Source organism: Anopheles coustani, chromosome 3 (assembly GCF_943734705.1).
Source record: "Anopheles coustani chromosome 3, idAnoCousDA_361_x.2, whole genome shotgun sequence".
NCBI classification, from domain to species: domain Eukaryota; kingdom Metazoa; phylum Arthropoda; class Insecta; order Diptera; family Culicidae; genus Anopheles; species Anopheles coustani.
Genome location: NC_071288.1, coordinates 69,400,787 through 69,427,432, shown reverse-complemented (window position 1 = coordinate 69,427,432; position 26,646 = coordinate 69,400,787). Strand labels below are relative to the sequence as shown.

Here is a 26,646-nt window from a genome sequence, read left to right as displayed (position 1 = left end):
TTCATATGCACGAGAATCGAAAGACGACACAACGACGATGCAAGGGTTTCCCCCCTTCGGTTTCGGTTGAACATAACCTGTCTGCATCCAGTCGCTTGGGGCTCGTTCGCGCCGGGATCATTTCATTGGCAGGATATTGGATTACCTTTCCGTCCTTTTCTACTTTTTTGTTGTTGTCGTTAGTTCCTCGAAACAGAAACTCCGGAGGGTGATGCAGTTAGTCAACATACGTTCGTTTCAATTTTCTTTCAGCTATAAGAATAGTTTCTACGTTCTCTCAATCTCCTTCGGAACCTTACAACCTTCCTCTTCGTCGCTTAACGATGAAAAGCTGTTTTGAAGTAACAACTCTTTTCGGGGTACTCTAAACAAACATTACTTTCTCTTCCTTTGTAGGAGAACATTGGGAGTTGATGGCGAATGATTGGTATTAGAATCGACTGCTGTTCATTTCAAACACACAACAGGCTAAAGGATTCTACTGAAACTACATTAGATGATATCAGATAATTTCAAAGAGCAGACAAAATGAACTCAACCTATCTCGGACTGGGAGGGAAATCGAACGTCAGTCTATAAATATTATGTGACACTTTTATGAGGACGAGAGATTCCGGGTCCTGGCAATCTGTACCGGGCATATGGCTCGTATATTTATAATAAACAGTATCAAAAGGTACCCGGGTGTTATCAACCCCCTAGCCCGGAAACAGCGACCGGGTGTGCGGAAGACACTAGTACATAATTTTCCCAAAGCCTTTGTTTTCGTGACCTTTTTTCCTGATTTTGCTTTGATATCGCGCGCTCTCCGTTTGCTTTTCGTATCGGAAAAGATAAGCAGACCCCGGGCGTGCTGAAGCTCTCGGTACGAGATTGGAAACGTGGAAAATAGATCGACGGTCGGTCGGAAGGGAACTAGTCAAAGGATATTTCGGAGATCCCTTTCGTAGCCGTTGCTCTATCAACGGAGTAGCGACCACCGATGCCAGGGCTCAGTGAGGTGGATAAAATCCGCTCCATTACGATGGAACCCCCGAGTACCCGGGATTTATACACTAAAAAGGCAAAGACAAAAAAAGGCCAACTCGAGCCCTCTGCCATATTGTGTATCTGATGGGTAGCTTTCTTCCAAGTGGCGTGCATCCAGAGTTCGTATCCGATCCCACCAGTCGATAAGAAAGGACCTCTTACTTACGCCTCAATCTCTCCAGTTTCCCAAAAGACCAGCCCTCTATTTTCGTCCTTACGGTGTGGTGCGCTTATCAGAATCCCATAAGTGATACGTAACGAACCTGATTGGCTTTTTGATCATGAATGCCATCACACAACAGCGCACACGTGTGCCTTTTACCCGCTCCGGTGCAAAGTGTTTTATCTAGTTCGTTATCACCGTTCAAAAGACACGCGCCTTTCGGTGAAGAAGCCCCACGAGCTGGAGTCACTTTGACCAACCAGTTTGGGTCCGAACCCTTCCGGAAGCAATCTGACATACAGAAGGTTGTTGTGCAAGTACGTGCACAACCTGTATCCTTTTGCTTTGCGAACCATAGCAATCTTTTTTCCCCCCGCTTTGTCATGCCCGTCAGCAGAAGCGCCTGACTCTCCTGTGTGTGTGCGAACTCATTATGGGAAGCTAATTATTCATGTTGTCCGCTCGCTCTACACCTGTTTGTATTTTTAAGCTTCAACACAACGCTGCACGAAGAGTGAATTCTTTGGCGGATGACTTGACCGTTTTTTTTTCTGTAAAACAAGAAAAGCAACCCGAAAACAAAATCCTTTACCTGCTCACAATTTGCATAATTTACCGAACCTTTTAACTGCACGGGGATCGCTTTTAGTGGCCTTTTCGATTTCGAATCCGTCCTCTTCCCGAGTTTGGCTTTTTGCTTTCGTTTAGCAATTAGGCACGAAGCTATGCATTGTTTAGTCCCTGTTTTTCGGGAGGGATTTATGTTTTTTTTGTATCTCAAATGTACTACTGCGCATCTTTTTGAATTTTCCAACAAGTTCTGCTTTGGTAATTATTAATTCTTTTTGTAACGATTGTGTAACTTTTTGAAAGATGATTTTGTATTGACTATTTTCTACCATCTGTCAGAAGTATAAAAGTTGTTGTAAGAACAACAAAAAAAGTTCCAGGGATTATCGAATAACTAATCCCTTTACTAGAACAGAATGTGTAGAAAGGAGGAAAAGTGAACACAATCAGATACACATAAAACAGCGGGATAGATTTTCCCCGGTTCGGAAACTCGTTGATGACACCCCGTCGGGGGGGCGGGGACGTACCGAACCCGTTTACCATTAAGCCAAGGTGGACACCGTCGAACGCCGTTCGGATTAACGCATCTTAAATTATTACTAATTGAATAGTCGTCGAAAGTCGTCCAATGGCCTCCTGCCAAATCCGGTCCGGGTCGACGGCAGCAGGGGGTGTCGATGTAAAGTCGTTCGTTTCTGGTCCACCGTCCATGTTTGGACACTCCGGTGAACTGATTAGGTTCCCAGTTTCCCCCACCACCCCCCCTGGTGGAATAAATTTACCATAAATTCTCACCCAAAAATTCCCCAACTTTAAAAATGTATCAGAACTCCCATCCAATAACTTATCGTAGTTTAGGGTGCAGTCGGACACTCGGTGAGGGAGAGACGCCCCACGGAAGATAACTCGAGCGGAAATCGAAAATATTGACACACGACACACACCGGAGCAGAGATATCAGAGACCCGGACAGCTTAGGGTCATTTGTTGGCGATGTTTACGAGCGCCCCCCTTGCACGGATGGAAATTAAGTTTTCCGGTTCTCTACACGCCCTATCCTGGGCTGCCCTTTGGTTGTACTCCCCTTTTTTTCGTACGGAAGTGCCTCATTTCTGAACTTCTGGGTTCGACATTGCTCGAGAGCCAAAGCAAAGGACCGAAGCGAGACCTCATCGATATGATACGTGTACTGCAAAATGCGCACGACTGCACAAAACCGTAATCTGCCGGTTCACGTAAACGGCCGCAATATATAGATATCACGATCTCAATTTAAACTTTCCCCCCAGTATGTGGGGTCGTCCGTGGACTCGCCCCCCGGTTTTCCTTGGGTTCGAATAAGGCACGGAAACCGCAACAGGGCAAGATATTGCATCGATTAGATTAAACTTCTTATTCTTAGGATGAGGTCGTCCCCCCTGTTTGAGCCAACAATCACACATTGGTTTGGGGGAGTGTGTGCAGCGGGGGATAACCACAAACAGTCAGTTTATATTTCAAACATTGCGGTTAGCATCCGCAATTGTTGGTACGAAAGCGATACACGGGTATTGAAGTGAGAGAGAGGAGAGTTGTGCAATTTCCAGTGAAGAACCCTGAAGCTCTAGATTTATCCACTAATATCTCAAAAAGGGCAATCGAGGTATGATACGGTGATCCTTTGTGATTTATTTTACTATTTTTCCCATCTCCATCGGATTGCTCAAGCCCGTAGAGTTGTGATAGGGTTAGATGATTTTTATCATTCCGACGTTCCGTTTTTTCCCATTCGTATCGGAGAATACGAGATGCTTACGTTTCACAACAATATATTTATTTGTGCATAGTGGTTACGGACTTGAGTGTGCACTCTTTTAGACGGTTTCCCAAACCATAGCAAAGGTTTATGAAGAAGTAGAAGTATCTTTCAACCAGACCGTTGGCTTCCATTCGTGTACGCCGAGGCTGCTGGGAAAATAACATATGTTGCCATATACTCTTCACTGTTGCGGAGCTTGAATGCAGCAGACGATCTTTATTCCGCTAAAAGTGCACTCAAATATCCATCGAGTACCAACCGGGGGTCTATATATTTTATTTCCCTACCTCCTCTTTCTCTTTTTCGGGTGTCTTGGCACCGGAATTCATGCAGCACGACTTTTGCAGCGCCACGTCGCCGTTCGTGACGCGACCCAAACTCCTGAGTCGCCTCGCCTCGCCTGTTTGCTCGAACGACTTCATGAAATCCGCTGCCACTGACAGTGTCACCTGGATCTGCAGATAACGGAGCATCGAGAAGGAGTGGAGTGGGGGGAAAAAAAGAACAACCGGATGGCGAAAACATGACGACATTTCCTTCGACCGTAATATGCAGTTCACGAAAAATGAGCGTTAAGATAAATCATCGGATTTTCGTGCTCTTGTGAAGAGGTGAAAAGATGGCGAAGGAGGGGGGGGGGGCAATGAGGGGGGTAGGGTCGATGCAAGTACACCGACCGACCGTGGTTCGACGTCCACAATCTGGTGTTATTACACGTTCTTCAATATACTTCGCCACCTCGTACCGAAAAGATCTCCAACGGTGTAGACTATTGGTTTTGGCAGATGGTCGAATGAAGTCATAAAAAAGGCGTCGTCCCGGCTTCGAGGGCCCTTTTTCGGTATCCACTCACGTTTGTAACCACTCCTCCACACGGTCCACGGGGACCAAATTATGTCAACAGACACGCACGCACACACACACACACACACCCTGTAAGGTGTCGTCGGTGTGGAAAATATCGAGTTTCCAGGAGCAAAAAATTAAATAAAAGTCTCTCCTAAAAAAAAAGACTACACCACGTTGAAAATTCGTACCGGTGGCGCTCGTCTTTGTTGCGGGAAAATATACCGGTCGGTCTCTCGCAGTACCTTTCCTGTGTCTCGTTTTTTTTTTCTTTACTTTAACCTCTTAAAAAAAACATCACAAGTCGCCGTAAGTATGGAGGGCCATCTTTAAATTGATGGTGATCCTTTAGATACAACTGTTGCTCATAAATCTGTGTTGAGCATGCGATTTATTACGGCTGGGCGATGTGTAGTACCAGCGGGTGATGAAATATGGAGACGATTACGCTAGTTTAGATTGGCCGTGAACGGTGCTCCCTTTTTTGGCTTCCTTCCTACACCTGGTAAATCGCAAAGCTTCATATTTTCCATATGATCATGCCATTCCCTTTGCAATATTTTTTTTTACACTCTGAATTAATTAACTGACGTTTCTCATCAATCGTGGAACGAATGGAATTCATTTAATTTATTAGAAAACAAGAGACATACTGTCCGGTTTTTATTTCCTTTTGGTATTTCCTGGTGGTATTTCCTGTTGGTATTTTTAAATGTTTTCCATATGTTGACTTGCATCTGTCAAACATTCCTTATGATATTTTTTTCCTATTACTATTCTACTCCGTTTCTGCATTCTCGTCTGGTGAGGAACAATAAAAAATTTAGTTTGGTTTATTATAATCAATTGAATTCCAAATGCTTCCACATTTCAAACGGACCGAAGAAAATCGTTGGAATAACTCTCACTTTTCCTTCTTATTTTTTTGTACCTTTTGATTCATGTGTTAAAAACATCTGGAACATTAAACATTACAATTTGTTCAATTTTGCTTGATTTGTCAAAGAATAAATTCGCGGAGTTTCCTTTTGAAACTCAAAAGATCCTTTTAGATCACTTTAAATATTAAGTCACAATATTGTTGAGAAATTATGATTTCCATGTTACTTCTTCTCGGCGTAATGTCCTTGTTAATCACGTCTGCCCCATGAAGGGCTAGCAAGACTTCTACTCTTTGAGTGCGTAGATGCAGTTCTCTCCTGTTCCAATTCCGTGTTAATGAACATTGAATACACTCAATTAAACTAGACGGTATTTCAAATTTCACCACGAAATTTTACCCATTTTAATTGACGTTATAAATTCATACTCGAAAAAAAAAATTAATTATAAGTGTTCTCTCAATGCAAAAATATGATATTGTTAAGCACTGAACTTCTTATCACATAACCACAAAAAACTACGATCATTCGATAGTGCTTTTTTTTTTGTTGCTATGAAGTTTGCTGATTTGTTCGGTTTACGGCACCGATTGGTTTTATTCTATCGATATGTTGCCATTCGCCACGACACCTCATGGGTAGCATAGCGAAAATATATTCGAAAACCCACCAACCAAAAAAGAAACGCTTCGAATGGTGTCAGCTTTCAAAAACCACATCCTTTTTTTCCCGACCCTTCAGAGTGTGCGCCCCAATGGGTGGTAATTGTCTGCCCTCGGCGGATGAAGATTCCTGCTGAGTTCCTATTAAAAGCTTTGGCGGAGCTGTCGGAGACAAAGGTGCTGAAGCATAAATCCTGCCCCTCACAAAATCCCAACTTCACCTGTCTCGTCCGTTCCTCTTTGCTTGCAATCTGATTGTTTTTTCCTCGCCTTGGCGAATTTAATGAAATCCGGCAAAATCTCAATCCGTGAGAGATTCTTTTCGCAGTCGCTTCTTTCCAGCCCGGGCTGAGACTGTTTGACTTTCATACTTTCGTCGCCCCAACCACCCGGACCGTGCCCGCATGTTTCACCCCAAATAAACTTCATTGTCACCTGTGAGATTGTGCCGAGGCCAGCGCTTGGTGTAATAAATTTCAACTTCAGTCGCTTTTTGGTTTTCCTAGACCTCCAAGAAACCAACGCAGTGGATTAAAGACGTAAAATGAATTCGCTACCATTATTGGGGTTTTCTATTGGTTGGTTTAAATTGTTCTTATCAGGTAGCAAAGTGACAGAAAACAAGAAAGGGATCAAAAAAGAGATTGGTACTTCCCAAGACACTTTTTGGTGACGTTTGCTGCAAGTTGAAAATGTTAGTCCCCGTCGCGAAAACTCTTTCCAGGTGTTCCCTGGAATGGCTCTTGACGTGAACCCATTCCGTCCGGAGGGATCTCCTATACCAAGGTGTCGTCTTAACTTCTCAGCATTCACCTGCCAACTTCAACGTTCATCAGGGGTGTGGAATTATGTCACCAGGTTTTATTTTCGGCAACCTTTTTGAACTCCCAAATTCCGCAATCTCTTTTCCGATGATAATGTTTTGCGGAAAAATGGAAGCCTTTTTGCTTTACTGAAGGCCTGGATGGTTCTGACAGCAACTTTGTCCAATGAAATGTTGTCCCCACGTAGTTGCTGTTGGTCTGCATACTCTTATCGCTTGAGTTCTTCGCCAAACGTAGGAAGTGCACTTCGGAGCGGGATAGACCATGGCTTGGCCTCTACCGGGAGTGTCGGGTTGAGTGTGTTCTGCTACCTGCTCTAGTATATCTTTCCCCCGGAGCTACTGCACGCAGCATATTTTGCATGCTTATGAATAATTTATTCTTTTCCAAGCTCTCGGAGCTTGCGTTCGCGGAAAATATCCCAGCACGTCGGGATGTGCCAGTGAAGGCTACACCATCTCCCGGCCTTGTTGTTGGTTGTTTATTTAAACATTTTACCAGCTCCTCCGCCTTTGTTTGTCCCAACACATACACTCTCTGTCACTGTATTACATTCCACAAGTTCCCCGGTATTTGCCCTGCAGCGAAGTAGCTGATCTCTCTACTCCAATCTGGTGTGCCTTGGCCAGAACTGCACTGACACCACGAGAGTGGTACTTCAGCACCGACAGTTAGGACCTCGCAGACGATGGGCCGTCAGTCTGATTTTTTTTTTGTCGTTGTCTAGAGTCGTTTTTCCTCCCTCATTCAACCGTATGACGATGCAACCAGAGGCAGCAGCTGCTAGATATAACGCATTTCAGCATGGGTAAGCGTAGAATGGTCCCAGCGCTCGGGAGGAGAGTTAGAGAACGTTCCGGGTTCAGGGAATGATGGATAACTGTTCCCCTGTATATCGTGTGACGACATCTTCACCTTGTTAACAGAGTGCGAAACCGTCGAGGGAAGCGAGGAATTGAAAAGCAACCTACACCACCATTCAACCACTTCGCGTATTTCATCGGTTTTACATTCCAATCTCGATGCGCCGACAGCTTTCAATAAAAATGTTAAGCCCACCCCCAAACGTCGCTACCAACCGGGATGTTTGTTGGTAAAGAATTCACACACTCCCCCCGCCCAGCGGGAAAAGGGAAAAGAAAGGAAGAAAACCCCCCCGACATCTTCGCGGCATCGTTCGCGACACGCAACAGAATAGACGAAATTAGTGTCATTTCCATCGTTAGCACACACTTCGGCTGAATGTCATCATCATTATCCCATTATGCCGCCGACGGTAGCGCAGCGCGACCCTATCAGTCAATTTGCCATAATTAGCGTCGGAGGGGTTTCGAGATTTTCCCGCTCCGCGTCGGTTGCTGACGCCACATCTTGAATGTGTTTGAGGTGGCGTTTTTTCGTCGCAAAGAAAAGTGCCGTTGAATGCCCAGGTGCCGTTCCGATCTAAACGTTTTCCCCCCGGCATGAAATTCAATGATGCTAGGTGGAGAAATGGGAAACATTTGACCGGCACAACATGAGCGGGAAGGGGAGCATTTTTTACAGTCCCACGCGGATGAGATTTGAGTGGAACTATTATGCAATTCTGTCACTACTACCGCTAGCCGTATATGGGAACCGTTTTATCTGACAATTTGTTGAAAAGTGGTCATACTTTTCATTAAATTGCTACCGGGTTCTTAATTGTGTTAATTTGTTAAGAACACTTTTCCTATTAACGAAGGCTTTAACATTTCTAGAATTGCTTTATCTTACTGCTAGGTGTGACTCATTTGCAAATTCATCCTCGTGTTTGATAAACAAACAAGTAATTATTTTAATGAAGATAATAACGGGATTTCTCCATAAACAAATACTCGGTTATGTTATTAAAACCTTACAGCTTTAGATTCTTTCTAGGGTTGCCTATCGAAAATTTCCTGGAACGTTTTTGTAGTGTTGTACGTAGTAAATCTTTAGGCGAGATTCATTCATATGAATCTTTCACATAAGATTCCTTCAGATTGACTCTTGCATCTTTTGGGATTTAAATCTTCAAACGTTGATGAATCTTACGAAACCTTAGTGAATCTTCATGAATTTCATAGATCTTTTCACGTTTTTGGTCTTTAGTTTTCTTCAGTTTTCTTTTGAAATTTATGAATCTTTCGTGATTCTCTCACTGATTAATGAATCTCTAACACGAGGCAAATTATCATTCAGAATCATTCGGAATTACACAACTCTAGTTTTTTGCCATCCTTATCATAAATACACACCTGCTCGCATCTACTTGAAGTATTTAAAAAACTAGATGTAATCATTCTTTTTGTATTTCTTGCCTTGTACAAAACGTTAGTCAGAAAGTTGTTTGTTTAGCGTCTCAAGTACTGAAATTCAACTGTTCTGTTCTGGGCTTAAAGTTTTATTGTTTTCTTCACTTTTATGTGTCATTTGGTTGTTGACAGTAGTAACTACTCTCCCCTTCCAAGTTAAGATATGTGTTGTAACAATTTAACGCACATTTTTAAGACAAAATCCTCATTCAATAATTTTTGTAATATAAGTTGACTCACCATTGCTGGTTACTGCGAGGAATTTGCCTTTTTTTTGCAATCGTACTCACTCTTCTAATTCTATTTGTTTTGTTTATCCTATTTGGTGCTAGTGCTTTTGAAGAGCTTGCGTAAACTATAATTTTCTCCCCTAACCTGTTTGGTAAACATTGCTTTCCCGCAATAAACTCGAGATGGACCCCGCGTTGATATCTTCATCAGGTGACTCTTTGAGGTGGCGTGCGCCTGCAAACCAACATCACACTTCCAAAGTTACACAAACCGTCCATCCCGTTGGCAGAACAGAGCCCTCGGCGCGGCGATGGTTCGCCGTCAAAGTGTGGCAAGTTAACGCTTCCGACGTGCGGACGTATCAGCAATTATGCTGCAAAAATAGGAATTCAAACCCGTCATGCCGTCACCTAGCTGAGTAGATAATATCTAGGCGTGGGTAGGGGGGGACTTTGGAGGGATAAAAAGATACAACCTCAACTAACTTGCCCCCGAACAGATGTGAACGTGGGTTACTTTCGGACCGGTTCTTAGGCCCGAAGTAATTTCCACCCATTTCGAAAAGATTATTTTTCCTTCAGATGATTCTAACGTCACTCCCCAAAGGGGGAGGGGGTTACACATAACAGTGCTTTTCTTAACTGCTTTCTGTGGCTAAAATGGAATTGAAAGCAATTCCAAACCCCTCGGGGATAGCGAATGGTATGGAAATGGGGAAGTTAATTTAATTATAATCGATCCCACGATCCCGGCCATCAATAAGGTGAAGGAACGCCCACAAGCGCCCCCTCCTCCCCCTCCTCCCCCTCCTCGCATCAATCGATCGACTCTCCGCCAGGAAGTGTTTTCCGTTATGCGTGGCTCTGATGAGCGTCCCGGGTTGGGAAAGCTTCCTACACCGGCGCGATCTTTCATCGAAATTATGAAATAAATCTCTCCTCCAAATGATAGATATTTTCGTTCCCTTCCCGTTCGTTCGTTTCCGACCCCAAAAAACAACCCTGGGTTGGGATTCTGCCAAGGTGGTAGAGTTGGGTAAAAGGTTGTCTTGATGTGATGGCACTCCGATGGTGATGGTGTACCGAAGGAATCTTCACGAAAGTGACGGCATATCAAGAATGAATTCCTTCCACTCCACGTCGTGTGAGTGTGTGTGTGTCACAGGAAACGCTGCATCGTGGATCATCTTTTCCCGCCTCCAAAGGAAACAAGAAGCGCGATTTAATCCGTTGGCTGAAGCAACTTTTCCCCGAAGCTCTCGGAGGCGCACCGGTTCAACGTTTATATTCGCTTATCTTTCATTCGCTCGTGCTAAAACTTTGTCCCCGGCCAAAGAGGGGCTTGTCACGACGAAGAGAAGCCAACTCTCCTTCCTCCAACGACGCCTCAGATTCCGCGTAGGCTGCCGAGACTTTCTTTATCACAATGTATCGCATTTTTGCTTGCGAAGCGTCTGGGAAGATTCCTTTCGGGAGGTGGTGGTAAAAAAAAGGTAAATAAACATGGAGGACATACCAAAACGAAGGCATAAAGCGTCTTCGACGGAGCCCTTTGCCCTCGGAGCGATTATCCGAGCCAAAGTTCCCGCCGACTCGTACGCGGCGTTAATAAACGATTCGAGAATCTGTCCACGTCTCTGGAAGGTCCAAAGCGAGGGGCGGGGTTCTGAGTGCGCGGAGTCCAAGGAGGATCGATGACTTGTGACCATCGGAGGCACACACACAAACACCAAGATTAGATGTAACCGGTACATGATTTATGCGGTTTCGTCTGCGCTCGAGCTCCCTGGTGTACGAACGACTGGTGAAGAATTGAGGCACTCCTCCGGTGCGTTGTCCTTCGTGTTTTCCTCACTAAGTGTGGTTTAACTTCGCTCATACTGTGGGTTGGCCATAGCACTCTCCTCCCGGATCGTCCTCCCTGTGGATGACCCGCGCGGCGAGAGAAGAACCCCGTTAGAAAAAGGCCACTAATGCTGGCTTACGCTTTGCGACCAAAGATAAATAACCATTCACCTCAATCTCCCCGAGGTGGAAAGGAGGTCCCCCAACGAATGATGATGGACGCGCCGCAAAAGGTCGCCCGGGCCTGGCTGGTCGGGTGATAAACTGCATTGCGGCCACCGAAGCCATAATCGAACTCACCTTCGGAGATCAGCAGGAATCAAGATCGTTAAAAATGACGAGCCTCGAATGGGAAGGTATTAAAATGAAATGTCAAACTATCGCTCGTTCGTGAGTGTTATCGCCAACACAGTCATACACAGGCGGTCGTCAAGTGGAACGACAGTCCGGAAAACACGTGTGTGGTCATAAAACACGGAACTTTTCGGTAGCGATAGCCATACCCCGAACAGATGTAGAACTCGACTCCACACACATTCGTTGAGGTAACTACTCTACGCCATCGGAGGAAGAGATCATTCTGGGAATAAAAAACTATCCCTTTTTGGAAAAAGAGTATGATATTTTTATATCGCAATTTGTTGTGGGACTTTTCATGGGCAATCATAAACATGTTATGGAACCGATGGCTATCAAACCATGCACAAACGATAGGTAACGCGTGAAAGAAATTAATTATAATTCTTTATTGAGTACTCTACATCAAGAGATTGGTTTGATGAAACATTATATCGTCACCTGATGCACGTTAAGCTCATATAACGTCACGCTGAATGGTTGAAGGCAAAAGTCATCCAAAGCTATTCTCATTAATCGTTTAATTTTTAACTATTTTTAACGGTAAGCAGTTTCAGAAAACACTGGATACTGGATACCTTCGCTTCTCTATATCTATAAAATTCTTGTGTCACACATTGTTAGTGTTTAAACTCCTCCTAAACGACTGAACCAGTTTTAATAAAACTTTGCACAAATGTTTCCTAGGCATGAGAATAGGTTTTCAACTATAGCTCATGTCTGGAAACTGCAAACTTTTTTGATGAATTACGATTTTCTCTGGTCATGTATTGGTTTCTTTGTTTGCATTCTGCAATGACATATAAAGTGTAATCTTAACTCGCAAGTATAAACGGTTACAGCAGCATGCTTTTTCACAGAGCATGGTGAATTAATTTGAAACAAATCACTTATTTTCCATAACAAGAAAAATAATCTTTAAATTAAATAAATTTGTTAGTAATAATAAAAATGTCTGTTTAGGTGTGGTATCTAAGACATATCAAAGAATCCAAACGTCGAAGCAAAAACATGGAAACGGTGAAGAGTTAAATGTTAAAATACAAAACTTAGGCTAGATTTTATATCATATATTTTCATTAATCCAGATTGCAACTCCCACGATCTACCTAGTTTTTAAACTCCTCGATTTTTACAGAGAATAGCACTTATAGAAAGAACAATCAAAGTGTATAGTTAAAAGACAAATGTTTTCAACAGTTGTATATCGTCCCAAAAATGTTAAACGAGAGCCAGCCAGTTTCTAAAAAAATCTAAAAATTAAATCTGAAACTACCAACTCAAACGATAAATTTGAATCCTCCATTGTCAATTGACACAAATTAGGCAGCTTTCCAATTAATTACAGTCAAACAAAACACAAAACATTCCGGCCGGCTCATTATCTAGCAAAGATACATCATATTCTGCAGAAACCATTTGAGTCAAAGCTACAAAAACAGGGAACCTTCAGCGAAGCCGGAAGCCTACGATAACACAAATTTAATAAACCGTTGAACATGTCTACCATAAATTGTGCTCACGCGCCGCCCGAAATTAAAACACACCGAAAGATCAGTAGCTTTTAATGTGCTTTTATCGGCATTACTAAATCATCCTTAATGGCAACGCAAATCCAAAACAGCAGACATAAACCATTACGGTTCTGATAGCGGCGGAAACGGAACACAATCTCTGCGCGAGGAAATGGAAGGAAACTGGAAGCTGGGGGTGAAGAAAAACGCCATAACGCTACAGCTCCATGTAATGTTCGGTTCGCGTTTTTGTGCGCCTTGTTTCATTCGCATTCGAATGTCCTTTCGTAATGCGCTATCGTGGGCGAAGATCTCGGGTGTCTTATCCGGGTTAATGGGCTTCCGTAATTCTTGCCGGTGATGGTTTCTTTCCCACCGACGGTGTGTGTGACCTTCGAGAATAAAAGCTCGCTTATCGCACGATAATATACGGTGAGCTTACGGTGTGTGATATGGTTTCGTCATCATAACTGGCGGCAGCAAATCGTCAATATCGCGCTGTCGGGCGTAGGGTTACGCTTTACGATCGCCGCAACTTTCCCATTTCGCGAATTGTTGTGAGCGACCAGCCTACCCTAGGCAGAACCTAGCCGCACTCCATTTCGGCGAGCCGAAGAAGAACTCGAACGTGATCCCTCAGGTTTTATGACCCGTCGTAAATTTTGCCCGCCCAAACCGTGTACCATTAATTTGTCTTTAATTTGGACCCGGTCCCGGGGTTGCGCTGTGTCAAGGAGCCTCTAAAACGAAGCCAACCGAATGACGGCCGAATTTCGGTCCCGAGAAAGCCCCCGCGAAAGCAAAGCACAAATTGGTAAACATCAACCAAGCGTAACCTCCTCCCGTCCTCCGGCGAAGTTTCCTAATTTATGAACATTTATTAAATATGCTAAATCTCTACGAGAAAACCGCGGCGGTTTCGGTTTCGGCCACGAGAAATCACGACTTCTAAAGTTAGCCCCCGCAGAACACACCCCTCCCAAAGCCTTAACGATGTTCGATGTGCAAGATTTCTTCCAAATCTGTCGCAAATCGCAAATAAGGTTTTGGGAGTAGCGGAACCTAGAACTTAATAGATTGTTGATCTTTTCGATGCCGTCCGTCGTGGGTTTTGCCGGGTTCCACGCCTTCACCCCGAAAGTCTATTTTAACGACACCTACTTAGAGGTGGGGACGTCCGACGGGAGGGGAAGTGAAGCGCGTTCGATCGTACATTATGCCCCGGTGACATTCCGTATCCCAATTCCGTCAGTAGCGTGATGATGCGAATCAAGCTGGAAAGATCAAAAGTTGAACAGCGGACGGAGGCCTGACTGTTTACCACCGCGCAGCCGGGAGTCTGCGCCTCCGAATTCAGGGATCAACACCGGATCAGCTAGTCTTTACGCGGGCACAACAGCGGCTTCCAATGCATAACGGGTCTATTGTGGCTGTTCTGAGAGAGCCGGCTAGGTATTTCCAAAGCCTCGGAGAAAAAAGATCGGAGGCCTAGCGAGATGGTTGTGTACGATAAATTTACGATCACTGATCATGCTGGAAAGCAGATCATTCTTCGTGCTGTGGCAACCGCGACAGCGATAAAATGGAAGCCTCCCGAGAAACAAACCCTGTATTCTGGAGTCGATTTTAATGTCCGCCTTAAGCCCTCGGACCGGTTGATCTGGTCTCCCGAATGGGGCGGTGAATGGATTTGATGGAGCTCAAGTCAGTCAGTCACTCGCGGCATCACATGATTCCATCGGAATGTGTCCCCTAGCGGCTCGGGAGAGCTCCCGGAGAATTCGTAGCGTAGGGATCAGAAGAAATGAAACATATTGTCGCCTGTCATGTCAGACTTTCTGTTGTCTGGGGAGGGAATTCTTGGGAACCATTTTTAAACACCCAGATAAACTCTGTCCCTTTCAAGCTAGATTACTTCTTCTACGGTGCGGCTATATGTTTGCCATTGTGAAAGACAGATTAATTGTCTACAACTGGAACTTAGAAAAAGTTACTAATGCCAATGGTTTGTGGTTTTTAAAAGCCTATGGATTCAGTGTGGGAACAGAGTTTTATGCTATTTTACATCCTTATTGTGACTTTTATGCACTTTAGCTCGACTTGGCTACTCGCAGTCTCTGTAATATCTTCTGGTTAGAAAAAATATTGAATTTATCCAACCTCCATTTCCGCTCTGTCCCAGTATAGGCCCATGAATATTCCATTCCCCCATTTTATTGGTGTTATTTGGTCGTAAAGTTTAATCGTTTTTAGCAATTTTCCAGTTTCGCATGCTGTCCCACAATGGGCCTAGTTAGTAGCCAAACATATTTAGCGCTAATAGGAGCTCGTCCACCTATTTGCTTAACCCCATGGTCTGGCGAATTTTACGACCGCAGACGGTGGCCACCATTTGGAGGAGAGTTTCTAATTCGTTCCGCGCGGTTTCGAGTTCGTTTTCGGAGTTCGGTTTTAGCGCTCGATGAAATTGGATCTCTCTCCCTGGTCGACGGTTCCCCGTTTCCTCGTTCCATTAGCTCCAGGCGGATGCTAACGTCAGCTATTTATCAATCAATCACACGTCCGTAAATCTTGGCCAGAATTTTCCACTCCGGGACCACCACCGTCGGCGGTGGTTCTCCGGCTCGTAATAAACACTGTCGCCGTGAGCTGCTTGTTTTGTCCAAATAGAAAAATTCTAACGTGCCCCGAAAACCCGAAAGTCTAGTTCCATAAAGCATCGCAGCACACTTCATAACAACGTCGCCGTTCGGTGTTCGAAAGCCACAAATAAGGCATTGAATTCTAAGCCAGAACGAAACCAATGGGAATAATTTATCTCCCCGTCCGATTGTGAATAATTAATTTCCCGAAAATCAGAAACTCGTTCAAGCATTTCGTTCGCACGGTTTGGTTTTGTCAAAATCCCGAACCCAAACCGCACACCATCTCATTACGGGATGGACCCGTGCCTGGTTCGTGCTCGGAAATCTCCACTCCTAAGAGGATCCTCCCGTAGTGGATGGTGTCGATGTCTTCCCTTTACGTCCTCGATTTAATTAGGTCCCACCAAAATTCGGCATCCATTAGCCTCTCGAGAGTACTTGCAGCTCGAAGAACTCCAGAGTGGCACTTTGGCACGAAGTGTGTTCTCTGTCCCCTCGTTCAGGACGACCCACACACGTGCCGTAAAGTCGTAAACCGAAAGCGCACTCATTTAAAAATAAAGACATTAAGTTCCGCACAAGTGCAGCTCCCATTACCGACGACCCCTTGAGGCTGTTTGTTGTTCTCCTCTGTCTTTTGCCGAAAGGTGACACTCAGCTCCCCAGTCCTAGGGTTTATGGGTAGGTGCTGCATCTTCTCTCGCCCATAAACGATCCATCAGGCGCAGCTTAGTGCCCGGGCATACACCTATGATTATCCGGTAATCATGATCGTTTATTTTATTTCATAAAATTTAATGCCTTCGAGAACCGAATGTACCGTTCGCCGTATGCCTCTTATATGGTGTGTGAGTGTTCGGGTCCTTTCCCCATTGTGCCGTTTGTGCACAAAGTGACCGCAATAGAATGTCCATCCTTTTCCCCGGGAAAGCACCAAGTCCATCAGGTGCAATTTACGGTGTGTGCAATCTGCAGGCGACCTCAGAATGGGTGATCCTCCATTACACGGACTGCAATGCAATTCTCCTTTTCCAGGGCGCTCTCTAGAATTGCTCCACTCGTAGCCCGAGGGCTCCCTAGAGCTGCGTGGTCTGGTGGTGCTTTTAAACAAATTGAACATCGGCGCCTTTGGCGAGCGATACGTAACGGCTTCATTTGTCGACGTTGAAATTATTTAATGTTACATTAAGTCCTTCGCCGTAAACAGAGGATTCGGTGAACTCTCGCCGTGTAATGTTTTGATGGAGCGTGCGCAAAAACCCATTAGGAACCTGGCCGTTCCAGCGGACCGCGGAAAAGCGGAAACGTTTTCCCCCGCCCGGATAAGCGGGTGACCCCCTTAAAACTGCTTTTAGCACCAAGCGCTTTTGATTGTGTAGCATCAATCAATTATTTAGCGATGGAAAAAGCGTTGGATGAATGTTTTATCCATACATAAAATCAAGCCAACGTCGTCGTCGTCCTCGTCGTCGTGTGTAAATCATCCTGGGCATGCATTTCGCCGTATGCTCGCGCCCTCCTCCCTGTCACGAGTATGAACGCCAATGGAGCTGATGTAATTTGATGGAATACCAACGGCTTTACACCGACGCTTGCTTCCATCGTCAACCTTGGTGGAAGCTTCTGTTCACTCTCCGTAGCAAGTTGACGTCGACTCTACCCAACCGGATGCCAAGAGGGAAGCAGCACGATGATGATCCTTCCTTTCGCGAGAAACGCCTTCGAACGCGGCTCCAGCTGCGTTTCCACTTATCTTTTATGTGATTTTAATAATTTATTTTATTGAACCATTTATCGGCGTTATCGGTGTTGGGATGAAGGCAGCACTCTCTGAGATGTGGCATGTCAAAAGCCCCGGTCGACGTGAAGACGATCTTCACTGAGGAGTGTCTAAGTTGAGCCGGTTTTTTTCCAGCCGGTAATTTCGCCCTGAATGCAACACCATCACCGAGAGGCGAATGGATGTAAAATTAGGGTCGTTAAGTACTTGCATCGACTCCCAGCAATCGGTTGATCCGGGAAGGAAAGGCGGTCGATGGTGCAAATTACATTTCTTGTTTGTTGTGGCGGATGTATCAAACGCGAGTCTTAAAATTACCAACGATAGCGAAGGAGCATCGGAAGTTTAATCTGCTGCCATTTCGATTAGATACTTCTGAAAGTACCCCGGCGTGGAATTAAACTTGCCACCATCTTCTGGGAGCTTCCTTTAAACGAAGTTTAAACCCGTTCGACTCACACTCATCCGGTAAAGAAGCAGAGACACGTCCAGCTGCAATCAAAACCCCGACACGATACAGAGGGCCGGCCCAGTGAAGTAGTAAAAGATTCATTTTAAATAGCGCCATAAATTATCAATTTTTCATTTCTATTACCGCGCCCGGCGCTGTCAACGCCGAGCGAACACTAGCCGGATCCGATCGTACCGAGTTTCCACCGTCCGGGAGGGGTTTTCGGTGAAAAATGGTCACACACAGTGTCCTTTTTTCCTTCATTCGATTCATCGCAAGGCGACCACACTTTTTCTCAAGAAATAGTTTGTGCTCGGGGAAAGGAACACTCCCGGCATAAGCGGGACGGTATTTTCCTTCCCAAGGATTCGAAAATGCACCAAGGAGATGCCCGGCACCCGGCGGGGCTTGGACATAAATTTTCTTCATTTTCATTAGATGTGGCCCCGGGGCCATTGAAAAGGAAATCCGATATTAACGGTCTGTAAAGGAAATTTCCAAGAAATGTATCACTTTATAGCTTGCGCCGCGGCGCTGGTTTTCCTTTCGGCATGCAATTTCCTCTCCGCATCGTCGTTGGGGCGTATCTTAGACGGATGGAACTGACCGGAATCTAAGTGGGTTGTCCGTGATTTAATGTATCTTTGTAGCAATCATGACACGGCTTTGGGAATATTGCTTCAGCTCATAAATAGTGCATAGTTAGATAAAATAAAAATTCATCGTTGATTTCTTATCGGGAACATCCTCCCAATGTGACCTTCGACCAGGGGTCGGCACGCGATTTCCAAAAAGGGCCAGATGATTCAAGATTAAACGAAAGATTTGATGTTTTCAAAGTCCTCAACCTTTAGAATCAACCTTCTAAATAGTAAAGTTACTTTAAAATTGATTTTTTTGTAAATTTTAAATTTTATCGTTGATTTTGCTTAATAATTTTCATACTTTCATTTTCGTTGAATGTTGATCAAAATATAAATTTTGGGTTTATTGTACTGCTCATTGCTTTTTTAAATTGTACTTGAAATTAATCCTGTACCCAAATTATTTTTAAATATGTTAATTTTTCTGGCGTACTCTCTGAAGTGCTAATATAACTCAGTTTCGATAAGTTTGCAATTTTGTGAGCCGCATTTTAGTTCGTAATAGGTATGAAAAATGTATTTCTTGAACGTTGCTATTTTGGATGCAAAGTAAATGAGTTTTTGCCGTAGGGTTTTGGATGAACCTCTCGACGCTAAGACATTTTAGAACGATCAAATATGATGGAAAAAGTCTAACAAAATTGATAAGAAAATGCCACAACTCATTTAACAATTTCATTCTTCATTTTGGGTCAAAACAAACCTGACATCGTGAACAAATTCGATAAGAATTGAGATGGGTTTTTTTGTATGAATCACTATAAGTTTTTTACGAGCCAAATAAAATCAGTTAGCGGGCCGGCCTTTGCCGACCCCTGCCTTAAACGAAAGATGGATTCCCTTTTCTAAAGCGAGACGATCGGGAGGAATTTTATCGAAGAAAATAAGAAGGTTCTAGAAATTATTATTATCGCCCCCGGGTTAGAGATCATCTGATTGGAAACACTTCTTTTTTTTAAACGCCCTCGGTATCGATCGAGGTGGAAAAACTGTCCGCAGAACAGAAGCCAGCTCGCTGATTAACTAGTTTATCGAAAAAGGGGTTTCCCGGTTCGTGCGAATGGAAGCTGGCAGGCAATTGAAGAATTAATTACACATTAGGATTCCGTTTGGCAGCATCGCGTGCTAACGCCGCCTGTCATTCCGTACTTTTCCCAGTGTTCGTCCCAGCGGGGGTCGTCCGTCCCGGTGTCCGAGCGCATGCTGTAATTTTCCACCTCTTCCGCGGCGGGCAAATGTCGTGATACCGGTTTCGCCGCCGCCAACGTGCACCTCCGCCTTTCCTGGCGCTTGTGGAGAAAGCTGCACCGGAATCGGCTGGAGTTCCGTGTTAGCGCCCCGTTGGTGCAAGATTCTTGATAGAATGGCGTCCTACGGTTTTTTCTTCCCCACTTTGCCCACGCCAAGGGTCCGCCCGTTGAACAACAAGGTTGAAAGATGGCCCCGCGGGGTCCGGAGGTGATTTTCCTATCGATTTTTAGCCCCCGCACTCCCTCCCCTATGGCTCTCGAAATGCCCCGAGGCGAACCAAAGTGAGTGCAAATGATATAAAGTGGGCATAATGAAAGGCTTCCCGGGGATAGAGGATCGCTACTGGCCATACTTTTCCCCCGGGGGCCGCTACTCCCACCTTCTCTGCCACCTCCGGTGGTCCGCTGGCGGAGCTGAACAAAATCCGTTAGTGCGGAGGATTTTGTTCTTCGCGACCTCAACGAATCCAGAGCGTCCGCGAGATGTAATGTCGAGATTAAACGCAATTAACGTCAGTAACGAGTGCAAATGTTCTGACAGCTTCCCGAGATCGCTTGATTGATTTCACGGCAGCGGTAGCTTTCGGTTCGGAGAGCCGTCCGTGCTCGAGTGGGCCCGAGCGATAAAAATGGCCCCCGGAATCCAGAACCGAACATTTCTTTTCCTTGAGCCAAAGCGTCTTACAATCCCCGGGATATTCTTCCGCAAGAGATCATGGCTTAAGCGAAAATACTCGTTCAGAGCACTTCAATCATAACCCTCCAACGGGGTGGAGTTGGGGAGGCAACCGGGGGAAAGCAGCGAACTTCATAAACACCTTTTTTAATGCTCCCACACGAGAAGAGGCGCTGTGCCGGGCAAGGGGTTGATGATGAGGTTGCGAAAAATGGCACAACTTTTCCCGTTTTCCCGCCTCCGCTACCAGATTGAACGCTCAGCTGCTGCAGCCCACGAATTACTCCATGGTGCTGCTGCCGGGTGTTGGGGCAAATATATTGTATAGTTGCCCGTTTTGTTCCTCGTCCGATTCGTGTTTGATGGATGAGAATGGAAAACACATCGGTCTGCATCAAAATTTCATTCAAATTTGTCCGAACCAGCTTGAACGGTTTGTACGGCGTTCAGTTGTTTACCAATCCGTTTGGTTGATGTATTAACATGTTTTCTTCACTGGCGTTTTGTTTTTAATATAGTTGATAAAACAAATGTTCAAGTGTTTCATTTCATTTGATGGCAAACAAATTTTTCTAACGAAATAATTTTTTAAACAATCAAAATGCTTCTTATACACTTTTTTGTGTTTCTCTATCATTTTTGGATGAAAGTATTATACATACAATTTTACACTATTATTTTTAATTCTGTAATTTACTCTATTTTTCTTGCATCTTTGTAACGAACCAACCCACTTACTGTTAAATTAAATTGAAAATTTCAGACTCTACAAATTGTTTCCAAATTCTATTCATCTTATTTATTTTTTGTTGAACATGTTTGTGTTTAACAAGCATTTTTTAATTGTCGAATTAAGCTCTAAAAATTAAAATTGGGCGAAATATATTCCAACCTTGTTGGAGTATGAACTACAAATTGTTCAATTTAAGGTCTTGCATTTATCGACATTTAGATAAGCTGTAAATTTATTTTCTCTTATCGTAACCGTTTGTCTGTAAATTATATTTTATTCCTGAAATTCTGAGGAGATTATTTGATGTGACGGGATGCTTTCCTTTGATATCATATGTTTATCATATTCTTTATAGTTTTACTATATAAATCTCATGGTTTCTTTGTTAGGTTTTTTATACAGTTACCTAAGTAACTTTCTATTCGATTATCTCACTTTCTCCAATCATAATCTGAATCGAACTCTCTCTCAACTTCCCTAACCTTTCTTTTTATACACACTTAACATTTTTTTAACTTCCTTTTCTATATCCAACTCTCATCTATATTTACCTTCTTTTATTCTATGTTTTATTTCAACAAAACTAGCGTAATGCTTCCAAAATTAACTTTCCGCTCATCCATGAACCATTCCGTTATCTTCCTTTCCGAGGTTCGAAAAAGTATCCATCAAAATCAACGCAAATCAGTTATGGTACGACCATCAACAACTGCTCACCGTTGTTTACGTTCTTGCCTCGGATAAAGTTGGGGGGAAAAATAAATTTCAGTAATGCTGCTCTGTGTGTGCCACGCTGCGCTCCATCAGCATAGTTCCCGTAACCCAATCAATCAAAATCAGATCCTTACGTGCAAATCTCTCGAGATGAAGCTGAAGTTGAAAGCTTTTACCGAACCATCATAATTCTCCGCTCCGCTATGGAATATGTTACGTACGTCGTGAGCATGTGTGTGGGTGTTTGTGTGTGTGTTCTTTCCCATCCATGTGCCAATCTCTCGCTGTATAAACATATCAAACCGTCCCATCATCCCTTCGACAGGGCAAAGACCCATCGCTCGGACCGCGTCGTCCCTTAAGATAACAAATTGGATGCTTCAAAGAAAGAACGGTCGGTGGACGGAATTGGTGGAGAACTCGAAAAAACAAACAAACCAAAATGGAATAGAAAGGAAAAAAATGGGGAGAGACAAAACTAGTCGTTGATGAAATTGCGGTTAAACTGACAACGTTTCCTCCGAGCGTTATTTCCCCGGGGCATAATCCGGACCCCGGGCGTTCGACGGATTGTTTTTCCTCCTCCTGCTGTCGATAAAGTTTTCCGACCCACCGAGGCGTCCTTGCACCCCCCTCTCTCTTTAGTCCCTTGTCCTGGCGGATTTGGCTCCTCTTGCGAGAGAAAAGTGCCCTTCGGAAACTCAAATCCCAGTTTTTATATGTGTGTGTCTGTGTGTATGAAGAACAGAACTATGGTAACTAGGGAGGAGAACATAAAGAAGAAAAAAAGCACCGACGACCGAAAGAAAAACATGCGGTGCAAATTATGCTCCCCCCGGAACGAGTTGTGCGAGATCTCCGGGACCGGTGATGATCATGTTTCCACGACTGTTTGAACAATATATATGATAATTTATGCAAATCCCGTCTCCAACACACACACCCCCCTCTCCCTTCCACTGATTTTCCGCACGCGATAATCACTATGCGCCTGTCGCGTAAGCGTAACGAGAACATTCCGCATGTAAAACCACAACTCGCACACACACACATACGCATGGTGTCCGCGCGTTGGAGCGTGCCGAGCATGTGGAATGAAATCGCGGAAAATTCGCGCCACCCGAGAGTGGGATATTCGAGGGTTTTCTGTTTTTTTGTTTGTTCGTGAAACAGAGAATCCCAAATAAAATAAAAAAGAAAGGATGGGGTTTTCCGTCACGCTGCGCACCGCACGGATGCTGAGAAACGAAGAAACCCCACGAGGATGATGATGAGTGTTCCAAGCGGAGCAGAAAAACAAACGGAACGAGAAAAATCCGAACGCCATCCGCGAATGAACGGTCAACTATTAATTGTTACCGTGCGATGAAAGCGGAACGATAAAGCTCCAAATCGCGCAAAACGGTTCGAGTTACCACCACCACCAGGCATAATCGACCAGCATGTTATCTCCCCGGGTGTTCGGAATGTGCGCCACGCGAAAATCGATACCGGAGAAGAGTTGTAGGCGCACATGCGAAAGGGGGGGAAGTGTTACACTTATGGGGGCCTTAAGGGGTAAAATGAACGGGGCCCCTATGCAATACCGTAGATTATGATAAATTTACATCAACTTTGTATACTTTTCAACAAATTCAATATTACCTTTAACTATTTTCTCTATAAACAATAAGTTTCTGCGGACTATTCGGTGGTCGATTTTAACAATTTTGTTTAACAATTCTTATTCAATAAATGAAATTGAAAAAACGGTTTTATACATCCCCTTTAAGAACTGCTTAATACGTTGACTGCCATGTCACCCAAAAGTGGGTGACAGCAGCAATTAGTTCTTAAAATGATTTTAACACATATGTAAATTAATGAAAATGGAACATACAAACCATAGTAATATTCATTGGGAAGCAAAGTCTTTGCTTGGCCTTCGAAAACCGTTGGTTTGATAAATGTTATAAACACATTTTATTAAAAAAGAATATACTAATAAAGTGTGCTAAAAACGCTTGACTGCCATGGCTATCATTTTTGGTAGCCAGCTGTCATTAGATCCCAAAAAGTTTTTCTCAGATAAGTGAAGGAAAATAGAACATACAAATTATAGTGATATTAAAAACTAATTCTTTGGGAAGCTAACTCTGGGCTTGGCATTTGAAAAAGGCCGGTCGGTTTAACAAATGTATAAACGAATTTTGTTAAAAAAGATTGTAGTAAAACAGTGTGCTAAAAACCCTTGGCAGTCAACGTGTTAAAAACGTTCATCGTTTTAGAACTAATAATGATTTTCATTTGGAATGCGTTTCGAGTGTTTTCTATATGTATGGAAATATCTAACAGGACATGTTGCATGCTACATATCAGATAGATGAAACAGTTTAGCTTTGTCAACGCATTCTTTCAGTCCTAAACTTGATATTCTCCAAAACCTTGTTGATTTGTTGGAAATACCTGAAGATTTGCTCTAAAACAGCTTTCTTTTATTATCCCTAATCTGTTATTATATACCTCACTATTCTTACATTATTTCGTTCTGGTTCTAAGCATGAATTTCTATGGAATACAGTAAAATTATCCATTATTGTAAGACTGACCCGATTCCAACCTGTCGATCATTGAGGAATGTTGATGAATTCTATTATATATTTGTTTAAGTTTAAATCTCGCGAACTTGGTCAAGATGTTGGGTGGGGAAAAGGGGATGGAGGGGGAATTGTATGTGTGTGCGGTATTCGTAATCGTTTCAGTTTACAACTCCGCACCGCCAATGGTTCCGTTCTGGGTGGGAAAGGTGTGGAGGGGTAAAATTAATCCCCAAGAAGCCCAACACAATCGGAACGTAAACGGAAAACTTGTTTCAGTTGGGTTCCATCTATCCCCCATCCGACGACCGACCCCCCCACTCAAGGTGGGGAACCCCTGGGAGGCAACACCCGTTCCTGTGATTAATGCTCATATGTGCTCTCGCCTCGCACCGACATATGCATTGATACTTCAATGTTCATCGGGGAGGTGGGGACCCCACCTTGGGGAGATCTTTTCCCGAATGCGGGCTATAAGAACCAAGCCAGCCAACCGTTTTTGTTGTGGCACGTCGGCAGAAACATAACGGAACTGTGCCGTTCCCTAATTTAATTACAGTTCTTATGCTTCCTTCGGGCTCTCTTTTCTTGCTCCCCATCTTCTCCAGGGTTTGGTCATCCAAAGAAAGTGGGCGAGCAACATCACGCCGAGTGTGTGTGTGGGGTGGAACTTGGACTTTATCAGAGACTCCATGCAGGGGGTGAATTTTATGTACATCTTCCTGTCCTTCTGACAGATCTTAGCTAGCTCTTCTTTCCCTTATTTGCAAACTGCATTAACTTATCTCGTTGTTTTCCTCTTGCCTTGCTTCCAGGTGACGTCCTGTCAGGTGTGTGCTTCGTCGGCCAGCTGGACACACACTCGCTCGCGATGTTCCTGCTGATCCCGCTCGTCATCTACCTGTCGATCGGCGGGATCTTCCTGCTGGCCGGCTTCGTGTCGCTGTTCCGCATCCGCACGGTCATGAAGCACGACGGCACGCGCACGGACAAGCTCGAGCGGCTGATGCTGCGAATCGGGTTCTTTAGCGGCCTCTTCATCCTGCCGTCGCTCGGCTACCTCGCCTGCCTGTTCTACGAGTACTACAACTTCGACGACTGGATGATCCAGTGGAACCGGCAGATGTGCAAGATCTTCTCGATACCGTGCCCGGCGGCGCGGCACCCCGCCGGCGCCGAAGACGACAAGCCGATCTTCCACATCTACATGGTGAAGTACGTCTGCTCGATGCTGGTCGGCGTCACCTCGAGCGTGTGGCTCTGGTCCGGCAAGACCGTCGTCAGCTGGCGGCAGTTCGCCGAGCGCCTCCAGGGCAAGGACACGCGGAGCCGCGGGGCGTACGTCTAGTAGAGGGTGACGCGGGTGCGCATCATCGCTCACCATCCGGCGGTGCGCATTACCGCGCGAGTCATTAGATTTTAGACGTCAGACACCAGGGGTTTTTTCGGATGGTCCTTCCCTGTCTGTATCAACATGCACCACACGTCATCATCAACATGGTTTTCAAACACCAACACTCATCATCCTCACAACACATTACATCTTATACATCGCCCGACGACCGGAGTCGAAGCCGCGACCACTGCGAATCACCACGAGGATTGTGGTGACCGGAACAACTTCCTCTAACACCATCACCATCACCAACATCACCACCATCGTCATCAGCATCAGCAAGCAGCATAGATAATGCATTTCGTTTGAATTAATTTTACGAATGACCAAATATCTGTGTATATGTAGTAGCATGTGTAGAGTAAGCGAGGCTCTAGTAGCTCTGATAGTGCAGTGCAGTGCAGCGAAAAGCGTACTTAGAATTATCCGTTTCGAGGGTGCGCCCAGCATTAAGGCGCGTCCAAACCGCAAACCGCAATTATTAGACAGCTGTGTGTGTGTATGTACAGGTTCTCCCTTAGAGGAAGGCTCCATTAGTAGAAAGCTCTACGTTCTCTGAGCCTCCAAAACCCCAAAACCGCGCGCCGCGTTCTATTATTCGCTAGCACTTTTGGCTTTCCTCTTGCAGAACCCGTTTTGGTGGCGTGTGGCACCCTGCGCTACCAATAATCGTTGATGAATTATGCATTCAACTAACTTAAGCTGGTTTTACGCTGCAAAGATAGGGGACGGAAAAGAAATTCA

At 44.5% G+C, this 26,646-nt stretch overlaps 1 protein-coding gene across 1 annotated transcript in view; it reads left to right on the top strand.

The window, feature by feature from the left end:
* Positions 1 to 26,076, top strand: part of LOC131266000 (frizzled) — a 207,345-nt gene extending 181,269 nt beyond the window's left edge. Inside the window, exon 5 of the mRNA XM_058268330.1 lies at positions 25,322 to 26,076. Within this exon, the coding sequence (XP_058124313.1) occupies positions 25,322 to 25,854 (533 nt within the window). The 3' untranslated portion in view covers positions 25,855 to 26,076. The remainder of the gene's footprint in view (positions 1 to 25,321) is intronic.
* Positions 26,077 to 26,646: the final 570 nt, after the last annotated feature.